General features: G+C 45.6%; 1 protein-coding gene across 2 annotated transcripts in view; it reads left to right on the forward strand.

Moving 5' to 3' along the window:
• Nucleotides 1–24892, forward strand: part of LOC143804781 (pecanex-like protein 2) — a 1087275-nt gene that overhangs the window by 925095 nt on the left and 137288 nt on the right. For both annotated transcript variants that reach the window (XM_077283212.1, XM_077283213.1), the window contains one exon: nucleotides 14013–14113. In XM_077283212.1, the coding sequence (XP_077139327.1) occupies nucleotides 14013–14113 (101 nt within the window). The remainder of the gene's footprint in view (nucleotides 1–14012; nucleotides 14114–24892) is intronic.

The following is a 24892-nucleotide window of genomic DNA, read 5'->3' on the forward strand; positions in this document are numbered from 1 at the left end:
GAGGTGTCCCATTATGGAACAGCTAGTGGTAAGCGTCAGCAGGCTGTGATGGAAATGAAGTGTTTGGGCGACAACAGACACACCATGGAAGTACTGGCAGAGTACTTGCAGCAAGAAACTCAGTCATGGCTGGGCAGTGTACATCTTGAGGCAGGCAAGGTAGTCAGTGATAATGGAAGGAATTTTATGGCTGCCATAGCCCTTTCAGAACTGAAACACATACCTTGCCTGGCTCACACCTTGAACCTGGTGGTGCAGTGCTTCCTGAAAAGTTATCCGGGGTTACCAGCCCTGCTCCTGAAGGTGCGAAGACTTTGCTCGCACATCCGCCGGTCTCCCGTACACTCCAGCCGTATGCAGAACCATCAGCGATCGCTGAAGCTTCCCCAGCACCGCCTAATAATCGACGTTGCAAAAAGGTGGAACGCCACACTGCACATGCTTCAGAGGCTGTGCGAACAGAGGTGAGCTGTAATGTATTTGTGGGAGGATACACATACACGGGCAGGCAGTTGGATGGCAGACATGGAGTTGTCAGGTGTGCAGTGGTCGAAGCTACAAGACATCTGTCAAGTCCTTCAGTGTTTTGAGGAATGCACACGGCTGGTAAGTGCAGATGACGCCATCATAAGCATGAGCATCCCACTAATGCGTCTGCTGATGCAAAGTTTGACGCACATTAAGGAGCAAGCGTCTGCAGCCGAGGATGAAGGAAGCCTTGATGACAGTCAGCCATTGTCCACTCAGGGAACTCTCCTGGACGAGGTGGCGGAGGAAGAGGAGGAGGAGGAGGATGATGGGGATGAATATTTATGGCAGGAGGATGCTTCTCAGGGGTCAATAGAAACTGGTGGCGTTGCAAGGTCAGGTACAGGGTTTTTGCGGGAGACATGTGATGTTGATTTGCAAGAAAGTGCTCCTCAACCCAGCACAAGCAGTGAATTGACACCTGGAACATTGGCCCACATGGCTGATTATGCCTTGCGTATCCTAAAAAGGGACCCCCGCATTATAAAAATGATGACCGATGACGATTACTGGTTGGCCTGCCTCCTGGATCCATGCTACAAAGGGAAATTACAAAATATCATGCCACATGAGAACCTTGAGCAAAAATTGGCTACCAAACAAGCAACTCTTGTAGACCGTTTGGTTCAGGCATTCCCAGCACACAGCGGCGGTCATGGTTCTCACACGAGCTGTAGGGGGCAACATGGCAGAGGTGTTAGAGGTGCACAAATCAGAAGTGGTGATGGACAGAGGGGTTTTTTGACCAGGTTGTGGAGTGATCTCGCAATGACCACAGACACGACAGGTACTGCTGCATCAATTCAAAGTGACAGGAGACAACATTTGTCCAGTATGGTTACGAACTATTTTTCCTCCCTTATCGATGTTCTCCCTCACACGTCATTCCCCTTTGATTACTGGGCATCTAAAATAGACACCTGGCCTGAATTGGCAGAATATGCTTTACAGGAGCTCGCTTGCCCAGCTGCTAGTGTGCTTTCAGAAAGAGTCTTCAGTGCTGCTGGTTCAATACTGACCGAAAAAAGGACTCGTTTGGCTACCCAAAATGTTGATGATCTAACCTTCATTAAAATGAACCAATCATGGATTTCAAATTATTTTGCCCCACCTTCCCCTGCTGACACATAGCTTGCCTGAAAAATGTCTTGCTTTTGGCCTCCTCTTACTGACTGCTCCAATTCCTCCATTTGCAGCTGCTGAATATCCACCATAGGTCATTTTTTTACCTCCCTAAATGGGCTGACTCCCCCCACAGGGCCGTGGTCACCACCTAGCGCAAGCACCCGTGCGAGTGCCATTTGCCTGGACAGGTGGGTGTGCCCACTCTTCGGCGACAACACTGGCACAGGGTCCCTCATAGTACAATGAAGTGTCTCTGATGGTGGTGGTGCACAACCAACGTCAGACACACCGTTGTAATATGAGGGGCCCTGTGCCAGTACCACCGCCCACAAGAGAGTTTCCCCTGGTCGAACAGTGCTCTACCACTTGCAATACCTCTCCCTGCTCCACCACAGTGTAGTCTGTGCTGATAAATCCTTCAATGGCACTGCCAATACAAATTTGTTGAAATGATAGATGATAGTTAAAATATGCAGGGGCCCTGGCCTCCATTTAGACCATTTAGTACTTTGCACCAACTACCACTGTCTGCTACTCAGCAGAGGAGCTCACCCCTGTACGTAGCTATGCCACCTGTTTATTTTTGAAAAAATTTTTGGCAGACGTTTACCTCACTTTATTATTTTGGCCTACTAACTGTGTCAGCCACTCCTTACAGTTGTCCTCCACTGAACAAAGCTATGCCGCCAGTTTACTGCTGTTACCAATTTTGAACTGCATTGAGCCTACTTTTTTATTTTAGGCCTACTAAGTCTGTCTGCGCCACTCATTACAATCATCCTCCGCCGAACAACGCTATGCCGCCTGTGTACCCCTGTAACCAATTTTAAACTGCATTGAGCCTACTTTTTATTTTAGGCCTACTACCTGTGTCTGTCTGCGCCACGCCTTACAATTGTCCTCCGCTGAACAACGCTATGCCGCCTGTGTACCCCTGTAACCAATTTTAAACTGCATTGAGCGTACTTTTTTATTTTAGGCCTACTAAGTCTGTCTGCGCCACTCATTACAATCGTCCTCCGCCGAACAACGCTATGCCGCCTCTGTACCCCTGTAACCAATTTTAAGCTGCATTGAACCTACTTTTTTATTTTAGGCCTACTAAGTCTGTCTGCGCCACTCCTTACAATTGTCCTCCGCTGAACAACGCTATGCCGCCTGTGTACCCCTGTAACCAATTTTAAACTGCATTTGGCCTACTTGTTTGGTTGGGCCTACTAACGGTGTCTGCCGCTCCTTGCTTTTCTCCTCCACTGAACAAAGCTGAGCTTCAATTTTCAGCCTCGTCTCCATAAATTGAAAGAGTGAGCCGTGTATGGTGCCGTTAGAATAAGCTGTTTAGGGATTTTTCCCGTGGATCACATTAGGCCTGGTAGTGATAGTGGCATAATAAGATGTGACTCCAAGTGACCCATCTCGGCTTGTTAATTTGGGCTCAAATGTTGGTTAGTTGTGCTATTTGTGCAGCTTTGTAATATAAAGAAAGATTTGGAAGCGAAACTCCCCCACGCCTCCTATGGAAGAACATTAATTTTTGATGAATTCTTGCCCTTTTATTTTGCCATACAAATTTAGAAATTGTAGCGTGAAGTTTAGAGAACGTTTTGGCTGAAATCGTTATTGGGAGAGATCTAAAAATATATAGGAACCGTGGGAGGGATATCATTTTTACTGCATGTATCCTTCCTAGCCAGGATAAATTCAGTGATGCCCATCTGGATAAATCATTATGAAGGTTCTGAATAAGCGGTGTGTAGTTCCACTTGAAAAGGGTCGATCTATTTGTTGTAATATTAATTCCCAAGTAGGTTAAATAATTTTCTCTCTTTGCAAATTTAAATTGGGAAGTGATAGTATCTTGTACAGCTTTACTGGTATTTATAAAAAGTGCCTCCGATTTATCTATATTGATTTTAAGTCCCGAGATGTCCTCAAATGTATGGAGTAGTGATAGAAGATTGGGAATTGTTGTATGGGAATTGGCAATAGTCAGAAGAAGGTCGTCTGCGAACAGGCTTACCTTGTATTGGTCACCTACTGTAGGTTGGACAGTCCAGTAATATTCCGATTTGTTCTAATGGCTTCAGCCAGAGGCTCCATGCCTAAAGCGAATAATGAGGGGAGAGTGGGCATCCCTGTCTGGTACCACGTTGAATAGATATGGGTGAAGGGCTCAATGTTGGGAGTTTTAGATACATTGTGGGATGATCATAAAGTGATTTAATGCATTCTACAAACTCGTGAGTGAAGCCAAATTTAGATAGGACATGAAAGAGGTAATTCCAGGAGAGCGAGTCAAACGCCTTTTCAATGTCCAAGGCTAGTATTAAAAGCTGTTCTTTGCGAATCTTTGCGGTATGGATAAGGTTAAAATTGCGTCTAATATTGTCCGGGGCCTGCCTTGATGGTATAAACCCCACCTGATCTCTGTGAATAAGAGAGGGCAGTAGGTGATTTAGTCTACTTGTAATGATTGCTGTGAATATTTTAAAATCCACGTTTAGTAAGGAAATAGGCCTGAAATTCTTGGTCAATAAATGGTCTCTTTTGGGCTTGGGCAGGACTGTAACATGGGATAACAGGAACTCTGGGGGCATCTTTGAGCCGTGGAGAAGAGCGTCCCCAAATTTTTTGATATGGGGTGAGAGGATTTCAGTGAATTTTTGATAGTATATGGCCGTAAGTCCATCAGGGCCAGGAGCCTTCCCCTTTTTCAACGTTTTAATAACTGACTGAATTTCCTCAATGGATATTTCTCAATGGAGTTGTATATCACATATTAAACTTCATTTGGCCTACTTGTTTGGTTGGGCCTACTAACGGTGTCTGCTGCTCCTTGCTTTTCTCCTCCACTGAACAAAGCTGAGCTTCAATTTTCAGCCTATATCACATATTAAACTGCATTTGGCCTACTTGTTTGGTTGGGCCTACTAACGGTGTCTGCCACTCCTTGCTTTTCTCCTCCACTGAACAAAGCTGAGCTTCAATTTTCAGCCTATATCATATATTAAACTGCATTTGGCCTACTTATTTGGTTGGGCCTACTAACGGTGTCTGCCGCTCCTTGCTTTTCTCCTCCACTGAACAAAGCTGAGCTTCAATTTTCAGCCTATATCACATATTAAACTGCATTTGGCCTAGTTGTTTGGTTGGGCCTACTAACGGTGTCTGCCGCTCCTTGTTTTTCTCCTCCACTGAACACAGCTGAGCTTCAATTTTCAGCCTATATCACATATTAAACTGAATTTGGCCTACTTGTTTGGTTGGGCCTACTAACGGTGTCTGCCGCTCCTTGCTTTTCTCCTCCACTGAACAAAGCTGAGCTTCAATTTTCAGCCTATATCAAATATTAAACTGCATTTGGCCTACTTGTTTGGTTGGGCCTACTAACGATGTCTGCCGCTCCTTGCTTTTCTCCTCCACTGAACAAAGCTGAGCTTCAATTTTCAGCCTATATCACATATTAAACTGCATTTGGCCTACTTGTTTGGTTGGGCCTACTAACGGTGTCTGCCACTCCTTACAATTGTCCTCTGCTGAACAAAGCTATGCCACCAGTGTACTCCTGTTACCAATTTTGAACTGCATTTAGCCTACGTACTTTTTTGGGCCTGCTAACTGTGTCTGCCACTCTTTACAATTGTCTTCTGCTGAACAAAGCTATGCCCCCAGTGTACTCCTGTTACCAATTTTGAACTGCATTTAGCCTACGTACTTTTTTGGGCCTGCTAACTGTGTCTGCCACTCTTTACAATTGTCTTCTGCTGAACAAAGCTATGCCGCCAGTGTACTCCTGTTACCAATTTTGAACTGCATTTAGCCTACGTACTTTTTTGGGCCTACTAACTGTGTCTGCCACTCCTTACAATTGTCCTCTGCTGAACAAAGCTATGCCACCAGTTTACTCCTGTTACCAATTTTGAACTGCATTTAGCCCACTTTATTATGTGGGCCTATATCTGTGTTTCCTCCTCTTCCTGCCCATTGCCCAGCCACTGCTAGATGAGTCTGCTGGTACATTGACCCAGACCACTACATTCCCCTTGCACTCTACACAGCCAGAATCTGACCCTGCTGAGAGTCAGGTTCCCCTTCCCGCATACTATACCACCTTACACGGGGACAAACAGGAAGGTACAGATGAAAGTGCATGTTCCTTCATCAGGTGGGGGGGCATACTCGTTGGCAAAGTCACTGGCACAGGGCCCCTCATAGTACACAAAAGTGTCTCCTCTGGTGGGAGACGCCCCCGCCGTCAAACATACCACCGTACTTTGAGGGGCCCTGTGCCAGTGCCAATGCGAACGAGTGGGCCCCCCCTGCTTGCTCAGGATCACAGCACTTGCAAAGTTGAAATACTTACCTCTCCCTGCTCCACCGCCATGACGTAGTCCGCGTTTCCTGGACCCACGAAAAGCTTGAACCAGCCCTACCCCCCCCCCACAACTTTAGCCAAATGACCCCCAATTTTCAATGCCTAACTATTATTATAAAGTAAATTAAGATTGACAAGCTTCAGTAATAAGAATTGATGTTTTTGGCATTAAAATAGGCACTGTAGGTGTTTTCCTGTCCTCCACTCTCTGCCGACTTTGATTCCCCATTGACTTGCATTGGGTTTCGTGTTTCAGTTGGCCCCCGACTTTTCGCAATAATCGGCCGATTTCACCCGACCCGACTTTTGACAAAGTCGGGTTTTGCAAAACCCCACTCGCTCCTTAAAAAAGTAAAAGTCGCTCAACTCTATTAACTACCATTCAGGTGAATGTGAAACAAGTAAAAAGGGATACATTTATTCGAGATAAAGGGGATTATGACTCTGATTGGGTTTTCACATGGAATAAAAACAGGAATGAATATGAGAGTGGGAAGCCACAAAAGCTTTTTCACTATAAGACGAACAACAGAAAACATGGAACTAAGAAATACAAAAATGAATATCTGACAACAGAGTCTGACTCCAGTGCACAAGAAGAATCCTCTATTTCACCAGGTCCATCAGATCGAGCCCCTGCAAATCTAATGGACTCTGCGCCAGTGCCCCATTAGGCGGAGAACACGCAGAGGGGGTAAGGGGAGAAAATGCAGGACGCCAATGGAAAAGGAAGCATGTGTCATGGAGACAGAGACATTAATGGATCCTTCCAATAACATGGTGTTAAATCTATCTTAACATAATTTGAACAGTTCACCCTTATCCGTTCTCTCAAAAGGACTGGGCTTTTGTATTCCGGAGGCTTTTAATTTTGTGGACTTTAAAATAGATCTTTTTAAGGCCATTTGTAAAATTCATCTGCACAAGTCGCTTGCATCAAATGTTACGGAGGTGACAGTATTAGAAGGGGAGAGCCCGTGCCAGGTGGGCCCTCTGGGGTTCCTCGCTGGCACTGACTCACTTGCTGATAAAAGGGCAGATGCCCAGATTTTGTGTGATTTAACTGCCCCGGAGGTTGTTCACCCTATAGATGATGAGTCTTTCAAACCATTTACAGGGGGTGTGCCATCAACATTTATGCCCCAAGTTTCCCCTGGGAATGTAATAAATTTATTTGAGACCCAGGTACTAAAGGATGTGGAATCTATTATATATCCGATTGCCCCGCCTAACCTCACAACTTTAGAGAAACGTGCCCTTTTTGAAATCAGAGAATTGGTCTGATGTAGTTGTGAGGAATGCAGATAAGGGCGGCAATGTAGTTTTATTACCAAAAGAACAGTATTTGGCAGAGGCCACGAGACAGTTGTCTGATATGTCTACCTATTTAAGATTGACACAAGATCCTACAACTAGGTTCAAGAATGAATTCCGAACCTTTTGGCGTAAAAATGTAGAATTGGGTGTTTTGTCCAGAAAAAAGGCTGCGAAGCTGCTGCCGGAGTTCCCACGCCACCCTCACTGGTATTATATGCCAAAAGTTCATAAGTCCCTCACTACCCTGCCAGGACGCCCCATTGTGTCAGGGATTGGGTCCCTTACAGAGCCATTATCACAGTACATGGATTGGTTGTTGCACCCTTTGCTGCATGACATTCCCTCCTATATTAAGGATACTGATGCGTTTTTAGGGGTCCTTAGGGGTATTACTTGGTAGGCAGGCTTTTCCCTGGTCTCTATTGACGTGGAAAGCCTGTGCACAAGGATCCCCCAGGATCAGCTGGGGTCAGGATCAGTAGCAGCTTTGAGGAAAATTTTGGGGTCATTAAAAAGAAGTGATGGTTTTGTCAACTTTGTGTGTGAGGGCATGGATTTCATATTAAAACACAATGCGTTCAAATTTATGTATTCCTGGTTCTTGCAATGCACCGGGACCGCGATGGGAACTCCGGTAACGTGCACTTTTGCAAACCTTTTTCTGGCTTTGTTGGAGGAGGATTATGTGTACAATACTGGAAATAATTTTTTGAGGCACATCCGACTTTATGTTCGCTATGTGGATGACATTTTCATGATATGGGACGGACCTCGTGAATCATTTGATGATTTTGTCCAGTATCTCAATGAGTCTAATCAAATGAATATGTTGTTCACATCGAGATATGGAGGCCTTGATTTGGACTTTTTAGAAGTGCAAATTAACGTTGTGGATGGTGCGATCTGTACTAGAGTGTTTCGAAAACCGTCTGCTACGAACTCTGTCCTACATTTTGATAGTTTCCATCCGGCTCATGTAAAACGCTCCCTCCCTTATAGCCAATTATTAAGATTGAAGAGGATTAATAATACTCAGGAGAGCTGCACTCAGCAGGCAGAAGAGTTGTGTGACAGGTTCCGCTGTAGGGGTTATCCCAATGAACTTTTGAATGAGTGTAACAATAGGGTTAATCAGGCCAGAGACAATAATTGTGGTTTTGCCTACAAACGCGATAAAAGATTTGTTTTTTGTTTTAAATTTGGCCCTATGGATGGTATCATATGGTCTGCTATTCGCAGGAATTGGCACATTCTAGAACGTGATAAAGATATTGCGGAGGTGGCAGCAAGGGGTCCCATTATTTCTAATAGACGCAGTACCACTCTCGGTGACATAATAGTGAAAAAACGGATGGTGAAGCAACATGGTAATTGGCTTTCCTAATGGTAATTTTAAGTGTGGACATTGTCCTTTTTGTAATTACCATGATGTAAGTCAAACACTGTGCATTGGAGGTGTCTCATACTGTCCAGACACTACGGAAACAACATTTTTGCCGGAAACGTAAGCTCATCCGGCGCTAATACAAGTCTATGGAGAAAAACCAGATCCGGCATCTTTTGCCGGATCCAGTTTTTCCAAAATTTGCCGGATTATGCCTGACGCCAAAAGATGGATGTGTGAAAGTATCTAAGAGGGCTCAGGAGAAGGTGGTCTTACCCATCCTGCAGGCGTCTATCCACCCGTATAGTCAATGACATGGCAGCCTCCAATGACGCTGGGGTTTCATACACTGCCAAAGCATCTTTTAACCTTTCAGTAAGACCTTGACAAAATTGGCTTCTAAGAGCCAGGTCATTCCATTTGATATCGGTTGCCCACCTACAGAATTGAGAGCTGTAAAGGCCCCGTCTCACATAGCGAGATCGCTAGCGAGATCGCTGCTGAGTCACAAGTTTTGTGACGCAACAGCGACCTCAGTAGCGATCTCGCTATGTGTGACACGTACCAGCGATCAGGCCCCTGCTGCGAGATCGCTGGTCGTGTCGGAATGGCCTGGACCTTTTTTTGGTCGTTGAGGTCCCGCTGACATCGCTGAATCGGTGTGTGTGACACCGATCCAGCGATGTCTTCACTGGTAACCAGGGTAAACATCGGGTTACTAAGCGCAGGGCCGCGCTTAGTAACCCGATGTTTACCCTGGTTACCAGCGTAAATGTAAAAAAAAAAAAACAGTACATACTCACCATCTGTTGCCCGTCAGGTCCCTTGGCGTCTGCTTCCTGCTCTGACTGAGCCGCCGTAAAGTGAGAGCACAGCAGTGACGTCACCGCTGCGCTCTGCTCTCACTGTCTGGCGGCTCAGTCAGAGCAGGAAGCAGACGGCAAGGGACCTGACGGGCAACAGATGGTGAGTATGTAGTGTTTGTTTTTTTTGGTAACCAGGGTAAACATCGGGTTACTAAGCGCGGCCCTGCGCTTAGTAACCCGATGTTTACCCTGGTTACCCGGGTGCTGCAGGGGGACTTCGGCATCGTTGAAGACAGTTTCAACGATGCCGAAGTCGTTCCCCTGATCGTTGGTCGCTGGAGAGAGCTGTCTGTGTGACAGCTCCCCAGCAACCACACAGCGACCACACAGCGACGCTGCAGCGATCAGCATCGTTGTCTGTATCGCTGCAGCGTCGCTGTGTGAGACGGGGCCTTAAGTGTCCACTGAACGATTCCCCTGCTGAAGGCGACGCAGCCTGGATTCAGCCAAGGTAATTCGGTCAGGATCATCATAGATAAGGGCTAAAGCCCTGAAAAACCCTTCTATGGATTGGAGACAAATAGAGGCCTGTGGCAAAAAAAAGCCCAGGATTGAGGATCCCTTGCAATAGTGAAATCATAATTCCCACTCGTTTCTCCTCATCTCCAGAGGAGTAAGGACAAAGTTTAAAATGCAATTTACAAGCTTCTTTAAATACAAAAAACGTGTCCCTACCTCTTGAAAACATGTCTAGGAGGGCAATTTTGGGTTCAAGGTGGACCGGCCTACCCGGGCAGAGTCCCCCACAGTATGAATCTGCTGCCATTGCCGTTGCTGCTGAACCTCAGATCAAAGGTCAATCACTTCCTGTGACAACCTCTGCAGCAGCTCTGTCAGCACAGAAACAGGATCCATGAGCCCAGAGAGAAGAAAAAAAAACCCTAATCCCTGCCTGACCCTTGCGATAGGCCCTGGATAAGGAGGGGACTGGGTAGCACTGGTCCTCCCTCACTTTAACTAGAGACAGAGAGGGTGGACAAACGAGGGGATACATTTAGCTTGAGAAGACTACCGCGATATCAAGCGAGCAATCCTCCAAGAGTACTCCAAGAAGACACTAGCCAACTGCTAGTACTGCCAGCCAAACAGAGGGAAATTGAGCTAACACCACCACCTTGCTGAAGAGACTTAATATATTTTAACCTTCAGCAAGGGTGTGTTAAATAGCAGCAGAAGGTGGAGGTAACTGTTAGGTCCTAGAGGGAGAAGGATATCACTCCTTAGCAGAGATGCAAAAATCAAGAAGGTGCTTGCAGAGCTAATCATAATGATCTTCTACAGCCGGATCCAGGATGACCGTCTCATACCTGATACACGCATGACACTGAGAGTTGAGCTTCTGCGGGGCCAGAACTAGTACAGCCCCTGGCTGTTTAACCCTCTAGATTATCAATAGCGATCACAGCGTTTAGAAGGTTGTGAGATGGAGGGGTCTCCCTTTTTTAACTCATCGACACCCCCATGATGTGATCATGGTCTGCCAGGAATGATGGCCAGCTAGATCCTGCCATAAGCAGAGTCTAATAGGCCTTCTGACATTGAAAGGTCTAATGCAATGTAATGCAGAAGTCCACTTATCCAGGGCAATTGGCCACTTATCAGATTACAAAAAGTTCAACTCCCATAGAGAGACTAGGTTAAAAAAGTGCTAAAAATATTAATGACATGGTCTGAAATTATCAGTTCATTAATCATAATGAATGTCTATTTAATGCAATAATCTAATTGCTTTACTAAATTAAAAAGTATCTACGTTCCCTCTGTACTCTAAGTGCTTTCATTTTTTTTTTTACCAACTTCCTGTTTGATGACATTTCATTTGAGAATCCCCAGTGCATGCTGAAATACTAAAACAAGATGACATCAGGGGACTGAAAGAAAGGGAAGATTTATGGATGATCCACGCTGCTAGTTAACAGTGTAATAGATCCAAGTCCAGACAAGTGCTGATTTAGCATGAGAAAAAGAATCGCAGCATGCTACAAGTGGTTCTGCAACTCAAAGCAAAAGCACCCAATCAACTGTATGAGTCAGTGTAAAACACTGTACTGCACTCAGATGTCATCCAAGTGCAGTCTGATTTACATGCACACAGACAATGGAGAAATTAAGTTATCCACCTTCTCCACATCTGTGATACAATTCACTCATGTGAAAGAATCAGATCGCAGTAAACCTACACTCAGCTCAATCTCTAATCAGAGTTTGAGCCAAGTGTCATTAGCATAATTGTCCCGATTCTCTTGCATAAGAAAATCATGGCTCGTGTGAGCCTGACTTTAGAAATGAGCAAACATATTCAAGTGGAATTAAGTTGTATTCTAATATCACAAAAACCTGCATTCACCAAAATCTTGATTTTTTTTTTTGCAATTCGCTTCCTTGTGGATTCAGCTAGCTGCCATATTGCTAAACTGTAAAGGGCCTAAAAAGGATTAAAAATTTAAAAAATGTTGATACTCACCTTAAAGGCTTGACACACAACTGTATAAATTGGACATATGCTGTCCGTTGTTTTGACGGATAACACAAGTACCCAAGTTATTATATGGGGCTGTGCACAAGTCTGATCTTTTTCTTGGACCGAGCGGCCCAAGGAAAAAGGTTGCAGCATGAACGATTTGCCTCTGAGAATCGGATGGTTTTCTCCTATTCAAGTCTCAATATGAGTGCGGTCCGATTTTCACGGACTGACTGCATGGAGAAGGCAGAGCAACTTTTTTTTTTCTATCCACCTTGTGAGGCAGCGACCGGTGTTATTTGCAAGGGTCGCTATGTGTCCCCCAGGATGCGCTAAGAAATGTATTGAGGCCGCAGGAGTGCATTGCAGTCACAGGCGTAGCTGTGATTGCAATGCAAAATAAAAGCTCTGATCAGAGTCTGATTAGCATAGTTGGACAAATTTGTCTGATGGAAAGAAAACAGTTGTCTGATCCTTGCTTATTACTCGCCTCTTTTGCCCCTCCAATCTTCACCATCCCCCATTTGGTCTTCAGTACATTTTCTCTTCATCGCCATTCTTCACATTAGGGCTGTCCCACACGTCCAGATAATTCCGGTACCGGAAACAATCGGTACCGGAATTATCCGTGTCCGTGTGCCCCTACGTTTCTGGTGTACATCAGTGTGGCACACTTGCGGCACACGTGTGCCGCCTGTGTGCCCACTGGGTACCACACGCACCGTGCTGGGTACCACACGTACCAGCATCTGGTGCTGAATCCGCGATTCAAATCTTCTGTGCAGCAGCGTTTGCTGCATAGAAGATATGAATAATAGTGTTTAAAAGAAAGATCTATCTGTCCCCCGCCCTCCCACCCCCTGTGCGCCCCCCCACCCCCTGTGCGCCCCCCCGCTGTTCTGAAAATACTCACCCGCTTCCCTCATTGGCTGTCGCTGCTTCCTGGTCTGGCCGCTCCTTCTACTGTATGCGGTCACGTGGGGCCGCTCATTTACAGTCATGAATAGGCGGCTCCACCCCTATGGGAGGTGGAGCCACATATTCATGACTCTAATCGGCGGCCCCACGTGACCGCATACAGTAGCAGGAAGCAGCGACAGCCAATGAGGGAAGCGGGTGAGTATTTTCAGAACAGCGGGGGGGCGCACAGGGGGTGGGAGGGCGGGGGACAGATAGATCTTTCTTTTAAACACTATTATTCATATCTTCTATGCAGCAAACGCTGCTGCAGAGAAGATATGAATGGCGGCTTCAGCACCATGTGGGGGGGACAGCGCTTACTGTAGCGCTGTCTCCTGCACGCCACAGGGACTGCACACGGAGACCGTCCATGTGCTGTCCGTGTTTTACACGGACCCATTGACTTTAATGGGTCCGTGTAATACGTGCGCTCCCACGAACACTGACATGTCTCCGTGTTTGGCACACGGAGACACGGTCCACAAAAAATCAATGACATCTGCACAGATGCATTGATTTTAATGGGTCTACGTGTGTCAGTGTCTCCGGTACGTGAGGAAACTGTCACCTCACGTACCGGAGCCACTGACGTGTGAAACTGGCCTTAGGCTGGAACTGCCCGCCCTGATGAGGCCTGGAATGTTACATGTAAAAGGTCATAGCACATGTCATGAAGTTGTGAACTTAAGAAAGTCCATGGCCTCATCAGAGCCAGAAATTCAGGTCCTTAGTGCCCATGATAAGAAGATGTACTGAGGACCAGACTCTGGATTCTGAACAACAGAGAGGGTTGCAATGTGAGTATAAGTAATTTTTACTTTCTACATCTTATATTTATTATGCTCTGGCGGTATAGAGATACCCAAACCATCATAAGGGACATTCAATTCGTAAAGAATAACTTTGCTGCAAATCGAATTTTCTTGTAAAATTTGCACAATCTTGCGAATTTGAATTTTGCTAGATCTGTTCATCTCTTCTCATTTTGTATTTCAGAAAGTTGCCACTGATGAAGACTCTTTTTTGGTAACTCTTTCCTTTGGACTGTGCATTTTGGGTAGAAGACTTCTTGCAGCAGCACATCACATGCCTTTCAGGTGACTCTTACATACATGTTATGTATAAAGCTATTGAATTTGATTTTAAAATGTAAAATACATGTGGTATTACCTTTTATTTCATAGTTTAATAATTTTAAGATTGAAAGTAGACACCAGTCCATCAAGTTTGATCGATATTCTAACATGGTGTTCCAGAGGAAGGCAAAGACCTCACATGGCAGATGCTAACTACCACTTATTAGAGTGAATATTCCTTCTTCTGTCCAAACCCTGAAATGTCATCAGTGACATCTGTTTCAGGAGCTGGACTAGCCCCTGCTCTACTGATCATTGGTTGTCAATTCCAATATATGCTCAGTAGGATCTTGTTACTGTGCAATATTCTTTCATCACCAGCTCTGATGAGAAGTGATGTGCTGACAAGAGAGTGCACTGCTATTGCACAATGCAATGATGCAATGAGATAACCCAACGAGAAGGAAAAGTAGAGACCAGTCCCTCCCTGGAAATTGACATCACTATATACATATATATATGTACAGTATATATAATTGTTGCGCCGTGGTAGCACACTTACACAGTGATGAGGCAGTGACCCACAAAGTTCAAACACAAAACTCCTTTAATGCATTACTTCACGGCATTAAATGTCCAATTCACACATAAGTGCATATGATATTACTGTCCATTGCACAGCACTACATACTGCATGGCGTCCTTTTGACTACAGTCACTAAACATGCTGGCCTTCCCTTTGACCAGTAGCCATGGGCGACTGCACTGCTGTGTCAATCTCTTACAGCTTTTGCACAGTACACGGTATGTCTCCGTGTTAATGTCTCTTTACTCACAGCATAACACAGTCCATGATATCCTCTGGATCGCAGCCAGGAACCATATCCTCCTGTTTGCAGGCACTAAACACGCCAGACCTCCTTTGACCTGTTACCATGGGCGTCTGCACCGCTGTGTAAGTTGTGGGTGCCAGATCTTTCAGCTGCCTTGGCTGTTCAGCTCCACTTGCTTGTGTCGCTTCACACACACAGCCAGCACTCTGCAGGGCCTATACTCTGCACTCTCGCTAAACACCAGACTCACACTGACATTACACCTGACACACCCGAACCCTTTACTGCAAGGCTTTTAACAAAGAAACCTGTGGCCTTCAGCCACATGGAAAACCCGGGCCTGGAATGAAACTAACTGTCTGACTACCATCCTGCACTCTGTTTCACATCACAACGTCCCAGAGCAGGTTTTCCCTACACTACCATGTCCAAGACTACACTTGTTTTTATTATTTCTAGTCTGCATTGCAACCATCGCTATGCCCATGATTGCCGTACACTTCTATGGCCTTCATACGATTCTGTGCACAACCTGGGGAGAACACAGAGTGACCCCTACCTGTGACATTGGTCACTGCTTCACCATTGCAATCACAGCTACACCTACGACTGCAATGCCCCCTCATGGCCTCACTACGCCTCCGTGTGCATCCTTGGGAGAACAAACAGCGACCCCCTACCTGAGACACCAGTCACTGCCTCACAAAATATATATATATTGTGAAGCAGTGACCCATGTTATATGCGAGGGTTGCTATGTGTCCCCCAGGATGCCCACAGAAGCATATTGAGGCCATGGGAGTGCATTGCAGTCACGGGCATAGCTGTGATTGCAATGCAAAACAAAAGTAAGTGTTAGTCTTTGGCAAGCTATTTGTCCATGGCAGATTTAAGAAAACCTGCCATGGGTTTTTATTTTTGAAGCAGACTGCAGGATGATAGTGGGGCGGTCCGCTTCCTTCCCGGCCTGGTATTCCAAGTGGCCTACGGTCACAGGTTCCTTGTAAAAAACCCGGCAGCAGAGGGTTGGGTGTGTCAGTTTTGGTTTGCAAGCGTGCAGAGCAGGAGGCTCTGCAGAGCTTAGCTTGTGTGAAGCAACACAGAGCCATAAGGCCTGGCACCCCTCAGCATAAATGGCGGAGAAGTGGCTCACAGCAACCGATCTAGAGGATCCTATTTACTTTCTGTGTGAGTATGCTGACAATTAAAAGAGACTTTGTTTTGAACTTTCTGGGGTCACTGCCTTTCTGTCACACTGCACCAACCCCGCTGCACTACAATATGTATACACATATACATGTTGTGAGATAATGCTACCTGAGTGGGTTGGGGAAACTCTCTTGGCAACGGGAATTAAAGCACTCAGGCATGATTTCTCCACATAAACAGTCTTTCCTGTTTATTAAGACTCATAAACAGTGTCACAAACAGTTCATTATATACGTCAACGGAACACATTAAACACCGACAGTCTGTTCCAATGGCAGATACACCTCTGCCCATAACCCCCCGTTAACTGGAGTTACCTTATAGGAGCTCTGGCTTCACACACTGACTCCTGTCAGTGCTGGTTCCCAGGGGAAAGCTGCCTCCCTGGGGTCACCGTCCTTGTGACCAGGGCACCTCAGATTGTCCAGACCCGCAGTAGGAACTGTAGCTTCCCCAACACAGTACCTGTCCCAGGCTCTGCAGATACAGCCTCTCTGTGCGCTATTCAGGAAGTCCAGTCCCAGGCACTTCCAACACACAGGCCATCAGTCCATGGTCTCGCCCTGTGCTTCCAGGAATTCAGTCCACCCCAGGACATTCCGACACACTGGCCATTCAGTCCATGGTCTCACCAGGTGCTTCCAGGAATCCAGTCCATCCCAGGACATTCCTACACACAGGCTATACAGGAACTCACACTCTGAACCATGTGACCCCACCCTGGTCACATTATGTACCTGTAACCACTCCCATACACCTCTGTGACACATACCGGCCATTTACAATAATGCCAGTCCCTAATTCACCATCATAATTATGCCTCCAAGCGCATCCTGAAGCGCACACACACCACCCCCTGACTGTAACATGGCTCACTGTATCACAATGTCTACATATGCATATATGTGTGTGTGTGTGTGTGTGTGTGTGTGTGTGTGTGTGTGTGTGTGTGTGTGTGTGTGTGTGTGTGTGTGTGTGTGTATGTATATATATATATATATATATATATATATATATATATATATATATATATATATATACACACACACAGCTCTGGCAAAAATTAAGAGACCACCACATCAAAACCCTGTCATGGGCAGCCCAGTGTCCAGGCCTGAACCCCATTGAATACCTCTGGAATGTAGTCAAGAGGATGATGGAGAGTCACAAGCCATCAAACAGAGAAGAACTGCTTAAATGTTTGCTCCAGAAACAGTGTGAAAGGCTGGTGGACAGCATGCCAAGACGCATGAAAGCTGTAATTAAAAATCATGATTATTCCACAAAATATTGATTTCTGAACTGTTCCTGAGTTAAAACATTAGTACTGTTGTTTCTAATTGATTATGAACTTGTTTTCTTTGCATTATTTGAGGTCTAAAGCACTGTATTTTTATTTTGACCATTTCTCCTTTTCAGAAAAAAATACAAAATGTATTGTTTGGAAATTCAGAGACGTGTTGTCAGAAGTTTATAGAATAAAAAAACAATTTACACTTTACTCAAACATATACCTATAAAGAAAAAAAATCAGAAAAACTGAAAATTTTGCAGTGGTCTCTTAATTTTTGCCACAGCTATATATATATATATATATATATATATATATATATATATATATATATATATATATATATATATATATATATATATATACATATATATATGTATATATATTCCTATTTTACTACGTTATAACCTGTGTGTTAATTATTTGTGTTATCCGATGTGTGTGTGATGCATCGGCACTAAGTAGTCTAAGTTGGTGAAGAGAAGCGAGAAAAATATAGGCATAAATTTAACTTTATGGGATCAAATAACTAAAAATTGGCATTTGCATATGTATTCATCCCATTTGCTATGAAGCCCCTAAAAAAATTCTGGTAAGCAATTAGCTTCATAAATCACATGCTTACTGAAAGGAAGTCCACCTGTGTGCAATCTAAGTGTCACATTGTCTGTCAGTAAATTCACATGTTTCCTGAAAGGTAACAGAGGGTAGCACCATTAAGCAAATAACACCCTGAAGACCAATGAGCTCTCCAAACAAGTCAGGGACAAAGTTTTTGAGAAGGACAAAGAGTTGGGTTATCAAAAAAATATCCCAATGTCTGATGATCCCTGAAGCATCATCAAATCCATTATCATCAAATGAAAATAACATGGTATCGCAGCAAACCTGCCAAGAGAGGGCTGCCCACCAAAACTCTCAACCCAGGCAAGGAGGGCATTAATCAGAGAGGCAACACAGAGACCAGAGGTAACCCTGAAGGAGCTGCAGAGTTCCCAAGCAGGGAATGGATTATCTTCCCATAGGATCACAATAAGCTATACACTCCATAAAGTTGGCATTTCCGGGATTATTAGGCGGGAACTCAGGTTTCTGCCCTTCAATTTTGGCGCTCTTTAGAGGGATTGTCTGCCATGCACTGTAATGCCGCAGCCATCTTTGTTGTGGTATTACAGTGATTGGCTGGCCGCACAGCATCATCAGGTCTATAAAAGACCTGACGCCTCCCTGCTCACCGCATTCAGCTCTGGACTCAGCTAGTGTAGGGAAAGCTGCTGCTGAGATAGGGGCAGATTAGTTCTTTTATTAGTTAGTGTGGGTCTACCATCAAAGAGTCCACAAATCCAAATAAACCAACAGTCCTTTTTATGGCTAATTAGGGGTATATTGTTTGCAGCGCTAGCTAGGTAGGCAGGGGAGTCTATGTGTGTAAGTATATAGATCTCACTGCATACATCAAGAGGATCCATTACTGTCTGCTGCTGCCTATTTTATATACACATAGCTGCAGGTATATGTGGGTAGGATTAATTTTTGTTGGCACCTGAATCCTGCTAATTTTATTACAAAGCAATCCAGAGCCCCCTTTTTTTTCTACATTTACTTGCTTCGTTACACTGCAGACTACAGCCAGGTCATTTTAATACAACAGCGTGAAAATCTAGCAATTTAAAACTGCTTTTTTTTGTCCCAGGCATCAGATGAGAGTGCGCAGAAAATTTTGTCCTTTTCTTTTTTGTACTCTAGTATTTTTTGGAGTGTCTTACAACATTTTTGGACACCATTTTGCTGACCAAAAAATCTTTATCTGGCCAAAAAACATTTAGCTACAGTTCTTATATCTATCACTGTGTTTTGTACACACGCACTATTTTACAATTTTAGTAGTCCAACATTTTTTTTTAGTGTCATAGCCTACTTATTGACACAATTTTGGTGGGCCCCCAAAAATCCAGGACACATTTAACAGTGTTCTATCTCCGTTAGACATCAGATTTATCTGTGCTCTACAAATAGTTGCTTTTGAGGCCTACATTCCACTTTTTTGGCTGTCTGCTACCCTAGGTCTATACACTATTTTGGGGTATAAAATACTTCAAGCCACATATTGAAGAGTGTTATATCTCCGTCAGACTCCTGGTCTATCTGTGCTCTACAAATAGTTGCTTTTCAGGCCTACATTCCACTTTTTTGGCTGTCCACTACCCTAGGTCTATACAGTATTTTGGGGTAAAAAAAATTATAAAAACTCCAGGCCATGGAGCCTGACAATCTCTTTCACAAATGCCTTAGCATTTCTTGGTGCAGGGTAATTTATTGAACGGGACCAGATGACACATCTTACTAAACCGGTCCACAACTACCCAGATGACAGAAAAACTCTCAGAGATCTGCAGATCGGTGATAAAATCCATAGCAAGATGTGACCATGGCGAACTAGGAACCTCCAAAGGGCACAGCAACCCTGCAGCCAGGGCATGTGAGGCCTTCGACCTAGCGCACACAGTACACTGACGCACCCACTTGATGATTTCTCTTTTCCACCCTGGCCACCAGAAACTTCGACCGATCGACTTTCTAGTTTCCGAAATCCCTGGATGACCTGCCAACCGAGACTCATGACATTCAGCAAGCAAAGCTCTCCGCAAGGCTCTAGGCACAAATAATTTACCATATGGAGTGTTAGTTGGTGCAGCATTCTGGGCCTCTAGGATGCTACTCTCCAACTCAGAACCCAATGCTGCCACCACCACCCCTCTCTGCAAAATACATTCCTCCTCCTTAGTATTAACTGCTGGAGAGAAACTACGAGACAAAGCATCTGCTTTAGCATTCTTTGTCTCAACCGAGACTCATGACATTTAGCAAGCAAAGCTCTCCGCAAGGCTCTAGGCACATAACATATTCGACCTCTTACGAACTAACTCCCTCTATGCCAAGTTGGAGAAATGTGTGTTTGAGCAGGAGTCTTTACCTTTCCTGGGCTATATCATCTCCGCCCAAGGATTGGCTATGGATCCTGCCAAATTACAGGCTGTGATGGACTGGCAAGAACCCCATTCCCTTAAAGCAGTGCAGCGCTTTATGAGGTTCATTAACTATTATCTCCAGTTCATTCCTCATTTCTCAACCTTGGTAGCTCCCTTGGTAGCCCTCACCAAGAAGGGAGCAAATCCCAAATTGTGGTCTGTGGAGGTCTCCAAGGCTTTCACTTCTATTAAATCTCATTTTGCTAGCGCTCCCATTCTACATCGCCCCGATGTAGATAAGCCGTTTATAATGGAGGTGGATGCCTCTTCCGTTGGTGCTGGAGCAGTCCTCTTCCAAAAGGATGCTCAAGGTCGGAAGCAACCTTGCTTCTTCTTTTCCAAAACCTTCACACCAGTGGAGAGGAATTATTCCATCGGGGACAGGGAGTTGCTAGCAATGAAGTTAGCCTTCTCAGAGTGGAGACATCTCCTGGAGGGGGCTCGTTTTCCCTTCCAAGTATTCACAGACCACAAGAATTTGGTTTATTTACAGACCCCCCAGCAGCTAAATTCTCGCCAGGCAAGATGGTCCTTGTTCTTCTCTCGGTTCCATTTCACCCTCCTTTTCTTTCCGGGGAGAACATTCGTGCCGACGCTCTCTCTCGCTCTGTTGTATCATCTGAGGAGGAGGAAGAGGAGCTTATTGTCCCTTCCGAGAGTGGCCCCGGTTTCGCTAGAGTCTGTGCCTCCGGGCAAGACTTTTATACCATCCAGTTTGCGTTCGGAGGTTCTCTCTTGGGCTCACTCGTCTAGGGTGGGTGGACATTTTGGGACCAAAAGGACATCTGAGCTCCTGGCGAGGACATGTTGGTGGCCGCATATGGCCCGTGATGTCGCAGACTATGTTCGGGCATGTGTCTCCTGTGCCAGGAACAAGTCTCCTCGTCAACGGCCAGCTGGGTTGCTTCATCCCCTGCTGGTGGCAGACAGACCCTGGGAGATGGTCAGGATGGATTTTGTGGTGGGCTTACTTAAGTCTCGTAGCTGCACCATTATTTGGGTTATCACCGACCATTTTTCCAAAAAGGTGCACTTGGTGCCTCTTCCACGGCTACCTTCTGCATGGGCTCTGGCTGCGTTGTTTATCAAACACATATTTCGCCTACATGGTATGCCGGACAAAATTGCCAGTGACCGGGGTCCCCAGTTTGCGTCTCGTTTCTAGAGAGAGCTTTGTCGTCTACTCAGCATTGAGTTGAATCTCTCTTCAGCTTATCATCCCGAGACGAATGGGTTGGTAGAGAGGGCCAACCAGACCTTGGTCACATATCTTAGACATTTTGTCTCAGCCAGGCAGGATGACTGGGCATCCTTGCTACCGTGGGCGGAGTTTGCACTGAATAACGCCGTAGCCGACTCCACCAGACAGACCCCATTCCTCCAAAACTATGGTCAGCATCCGCAGGTACCTGTGCCTATGCCAGTGTCTTCCGCCGACTCCAGGGTGGCAGACTGGGCTGTGGAGGCGCGGGACATTTGGGACCGCACTCAGGATGCCATTCGGGCCTCCAAGGAGAGAATGAGGTCCACCGCCACTGCACATCGGTGCCCCGCTCCGACCTTTGCTCCTGGCGACTTAGTGTGGCTCTCCGCCCGTAACATCAGGCTGCAAGATGAGTCCACTAAGTTTGCTCCTCGCTACCTGGGTCCTTTCAAGGTCCTCGAACAGGTTAACCCAGTGGTCTACCATCTGGCCCTTCTGCCACGTCTGGGTATCACCGACACCTTTCATGTGTCCCTCTTGAAGCCCGTATACATGTCCCGGTTTTCCGAGTCATCTGCTGGGACATCGGGTTCGTCTACGGACGATTATGAGGTGAATGCTATTTTGCAAGGTGGTACGTGGCAAAAAATTTTATTTGGTGTACTGGAAGGGTTATGGTCCCGAGGACAGGTCCTGGGAGCCTGCTGAGAATATTCGGGCTCCGCAGCTCATTGCTGCCTTCGAGCGTGGCGAGGTCCAAGGAGGGGGGGGTAATGTCAGGGGTCGAGTTCCTGCCTCTGCACAGGGGGAATCTCGAGCCATCTCCGCTGTGGTCTCCCATTCTTCTCCTGCCGCAGTGGAGCCTGCTCAGCGGAGGCGTCGGTCCCAGCATCATGCTCAGTCTGACACTGTGCGAAGGGTTACTGCTGTCCTTCCAGCTTCTGCCATTGTGGCCAGTACTGGTCAGCAGCAAGCAGACGTCTTTGGGACTAAGTCCTACTTTTCCCCTTCTGAGCATGCCCAGGGTAAGATCTCTCATTGGAGATCAAGGGTCACATGCTCAGGTACTGCAGCAAATCCAATTGGTCCTCTAGGAAGGTCCTGAAGGTGTTCAACGTCTGTGGCAGTCTCTCATTGGTCCTTCTAGGAAGGTCCTGTACTTGTTGCAGCTATAAGAGGTGCGCATGTCCGCACGGCCATGCGCTAGTGTCAATTTATGTACGAGCTCAGTGCCAGTGTGGTCATGTTTGTGTGTGTATTCAGGGACTCGGCTGAAATAAGCCCCTAGAATGCTGGCACCTCCGGCGAGGAGTTTGGTGTGTGTATATTCAGGGACCCGGCTGAAATAAGCCCCTAGAATGCTGGCACCTCCGGCGAGGAGTTTCATGTTTGCATTTGACTGCATGACCACCATCTGCTCTACTAAGTAGCTGTGTTCCTCTGTGAGCCAAACAGGGCACAGCGTTATCCTTGCTAACAGACTCTGTGAAGTAACAGAGTCTGTTTATATTACTAAATTGTACCGCCATATCTAGCTGCAGGTGCTTTCCTGCACGGTGGATCCCGGGTTGCGAACGCACCAACTTCTTCTAATAAATATATATATTCGGTTCGTTCCACCAACCCTAACACTCAGTCTCCGAAAAATTTTTTAGAAAAGAAAGCACAGGGATGCACCCCATCCTCTCCCTCCTGGGACAGAACTGCCTCCACCCCTACTGAAGAGGCGTCTACCTCTACCAGAAATGGCTTGGTCTCATCCATCTGGATCAAAAGAGGAGCAGAGCTAAACCTCTCCATGAGATGCTCAAAAGCCTTAACAGCCTCAGAGGACCATTGGACAGTATTGGAACCCTTCTTGGTGAGATCAGTTATAGGTTTAGTGATCACAGAAAAATTCTTTATGAATTTTCTGTAATAATTGGCAAACCCCAAAAATCTCTGAACCAACTTCAAACATTCAGGCCTAGGCCACTCCAGCACTGCCTGAACCTTCACCGGGTCCATCTCAAACCCATCACTGGAAACAAGGTACCCAAAAAAACTCATTTTCTGTACCGCAAACTCGCACTTCTCCAACTTAGCAAAGAGTGAGTTTTCACTCAAAATCTGTAGAACATCGCAGACTCTCTGCCAATGCGACTCCAGATCAGGTGAATAGATCAAAATATCATCCAAATAAGCAATACCACTCCTACCGATCAATGACCTCAGAATGTCATTAATGAAATTTTGAAAAAACGCAGTCGGCGCATTATTAAGGCCAAAAGGCATCACCAGACACTCAAAATGACCTTCCGGGGTATTAAAGGCTGTCTTCCATTCATCGCCCTCCTTCACCCGCATCAAATTATATGCCCCACGAAGGTCAATCTTAGAAAACCACTTCACTCCAGTTAGTTGGTTAAATCTGGGATCAGCGGCAACGGGTAAGGATTGCGCACAGTGATCTTATTAATTTCCTGAAAAGCCAGACACGGCCTAAGGCCTCCATCCTTTTTTTTTACAAAAAAGAATCCTACAGCCACAGGGGACTTAGAGGGTCTTATATGACCTGCAGCTAAACTAGTCTGTAGGTATTCCTTTAAGGCCTCCCTCTCGGGAATCGTCAGATTAAATAAACGAGTCTTAGAAAGTGTGGCACAAGGAACGAACTCAATAGCACAGTCGTAATCTCTTTGGGGTGGTAGAGCTCTGAAAATACCCTCCAGAAATCCTGAATGGCTTCAGGTAGCTCCTTCTTCACAACGGCAGCAATGTGAACATTACATCAATTACCATAACACCCCTGACCCCAGGACCTTATAGTACTAGATGACCAGTCTAGCAAAGGATTGTGCATTTTTAAACAGGGTAAACCCAGGACGACTGGGCAAGGTAATTTAGCAAGAACAAACAAGTCTATACACTCCTGATGTTTCATATTCACAATAAGTGGAACCCGGTAACCTTTCGAGAAATACACCCATGTTCTAGAGGAGTGTTATCAGTAGCCACAACAGGAATAGGAGATGACAATGGTTCAGAATCAATCTTATTTGTCTAGGAATTGTTGATCAATCAAATTAAGTGTAGAACCACAATCCACCAGTACCTGAAAATCAATGGAATGACCATGATATGTGGTATTACCAGAAAAAAAAACTCCTGCTGACCGTAAAAAGGCAATACGAACTGGAGTGTTACTCCTACTGACCTTTTTTTATCTTTCCTTATGCAAACCTCACATTGCTT

The sequence above is a fragment of the Ranitomeya variabilis genome, chromosome 2, assembly GCF_051348905.1.
Source record: "Ranitomeya variabilis isolate aRanVar5 chromosome 2, aRanVar5.hap1, whole genome shotgun sequence".
In the NCBI taxonomy this organism is placed as follows: domain Eukaryota; kingdom Metazoa; phylum Chordata; class Amphibia; order Anura; family Dendrobatidae; genus Ranitomeya; species Ranitomeya variabilis.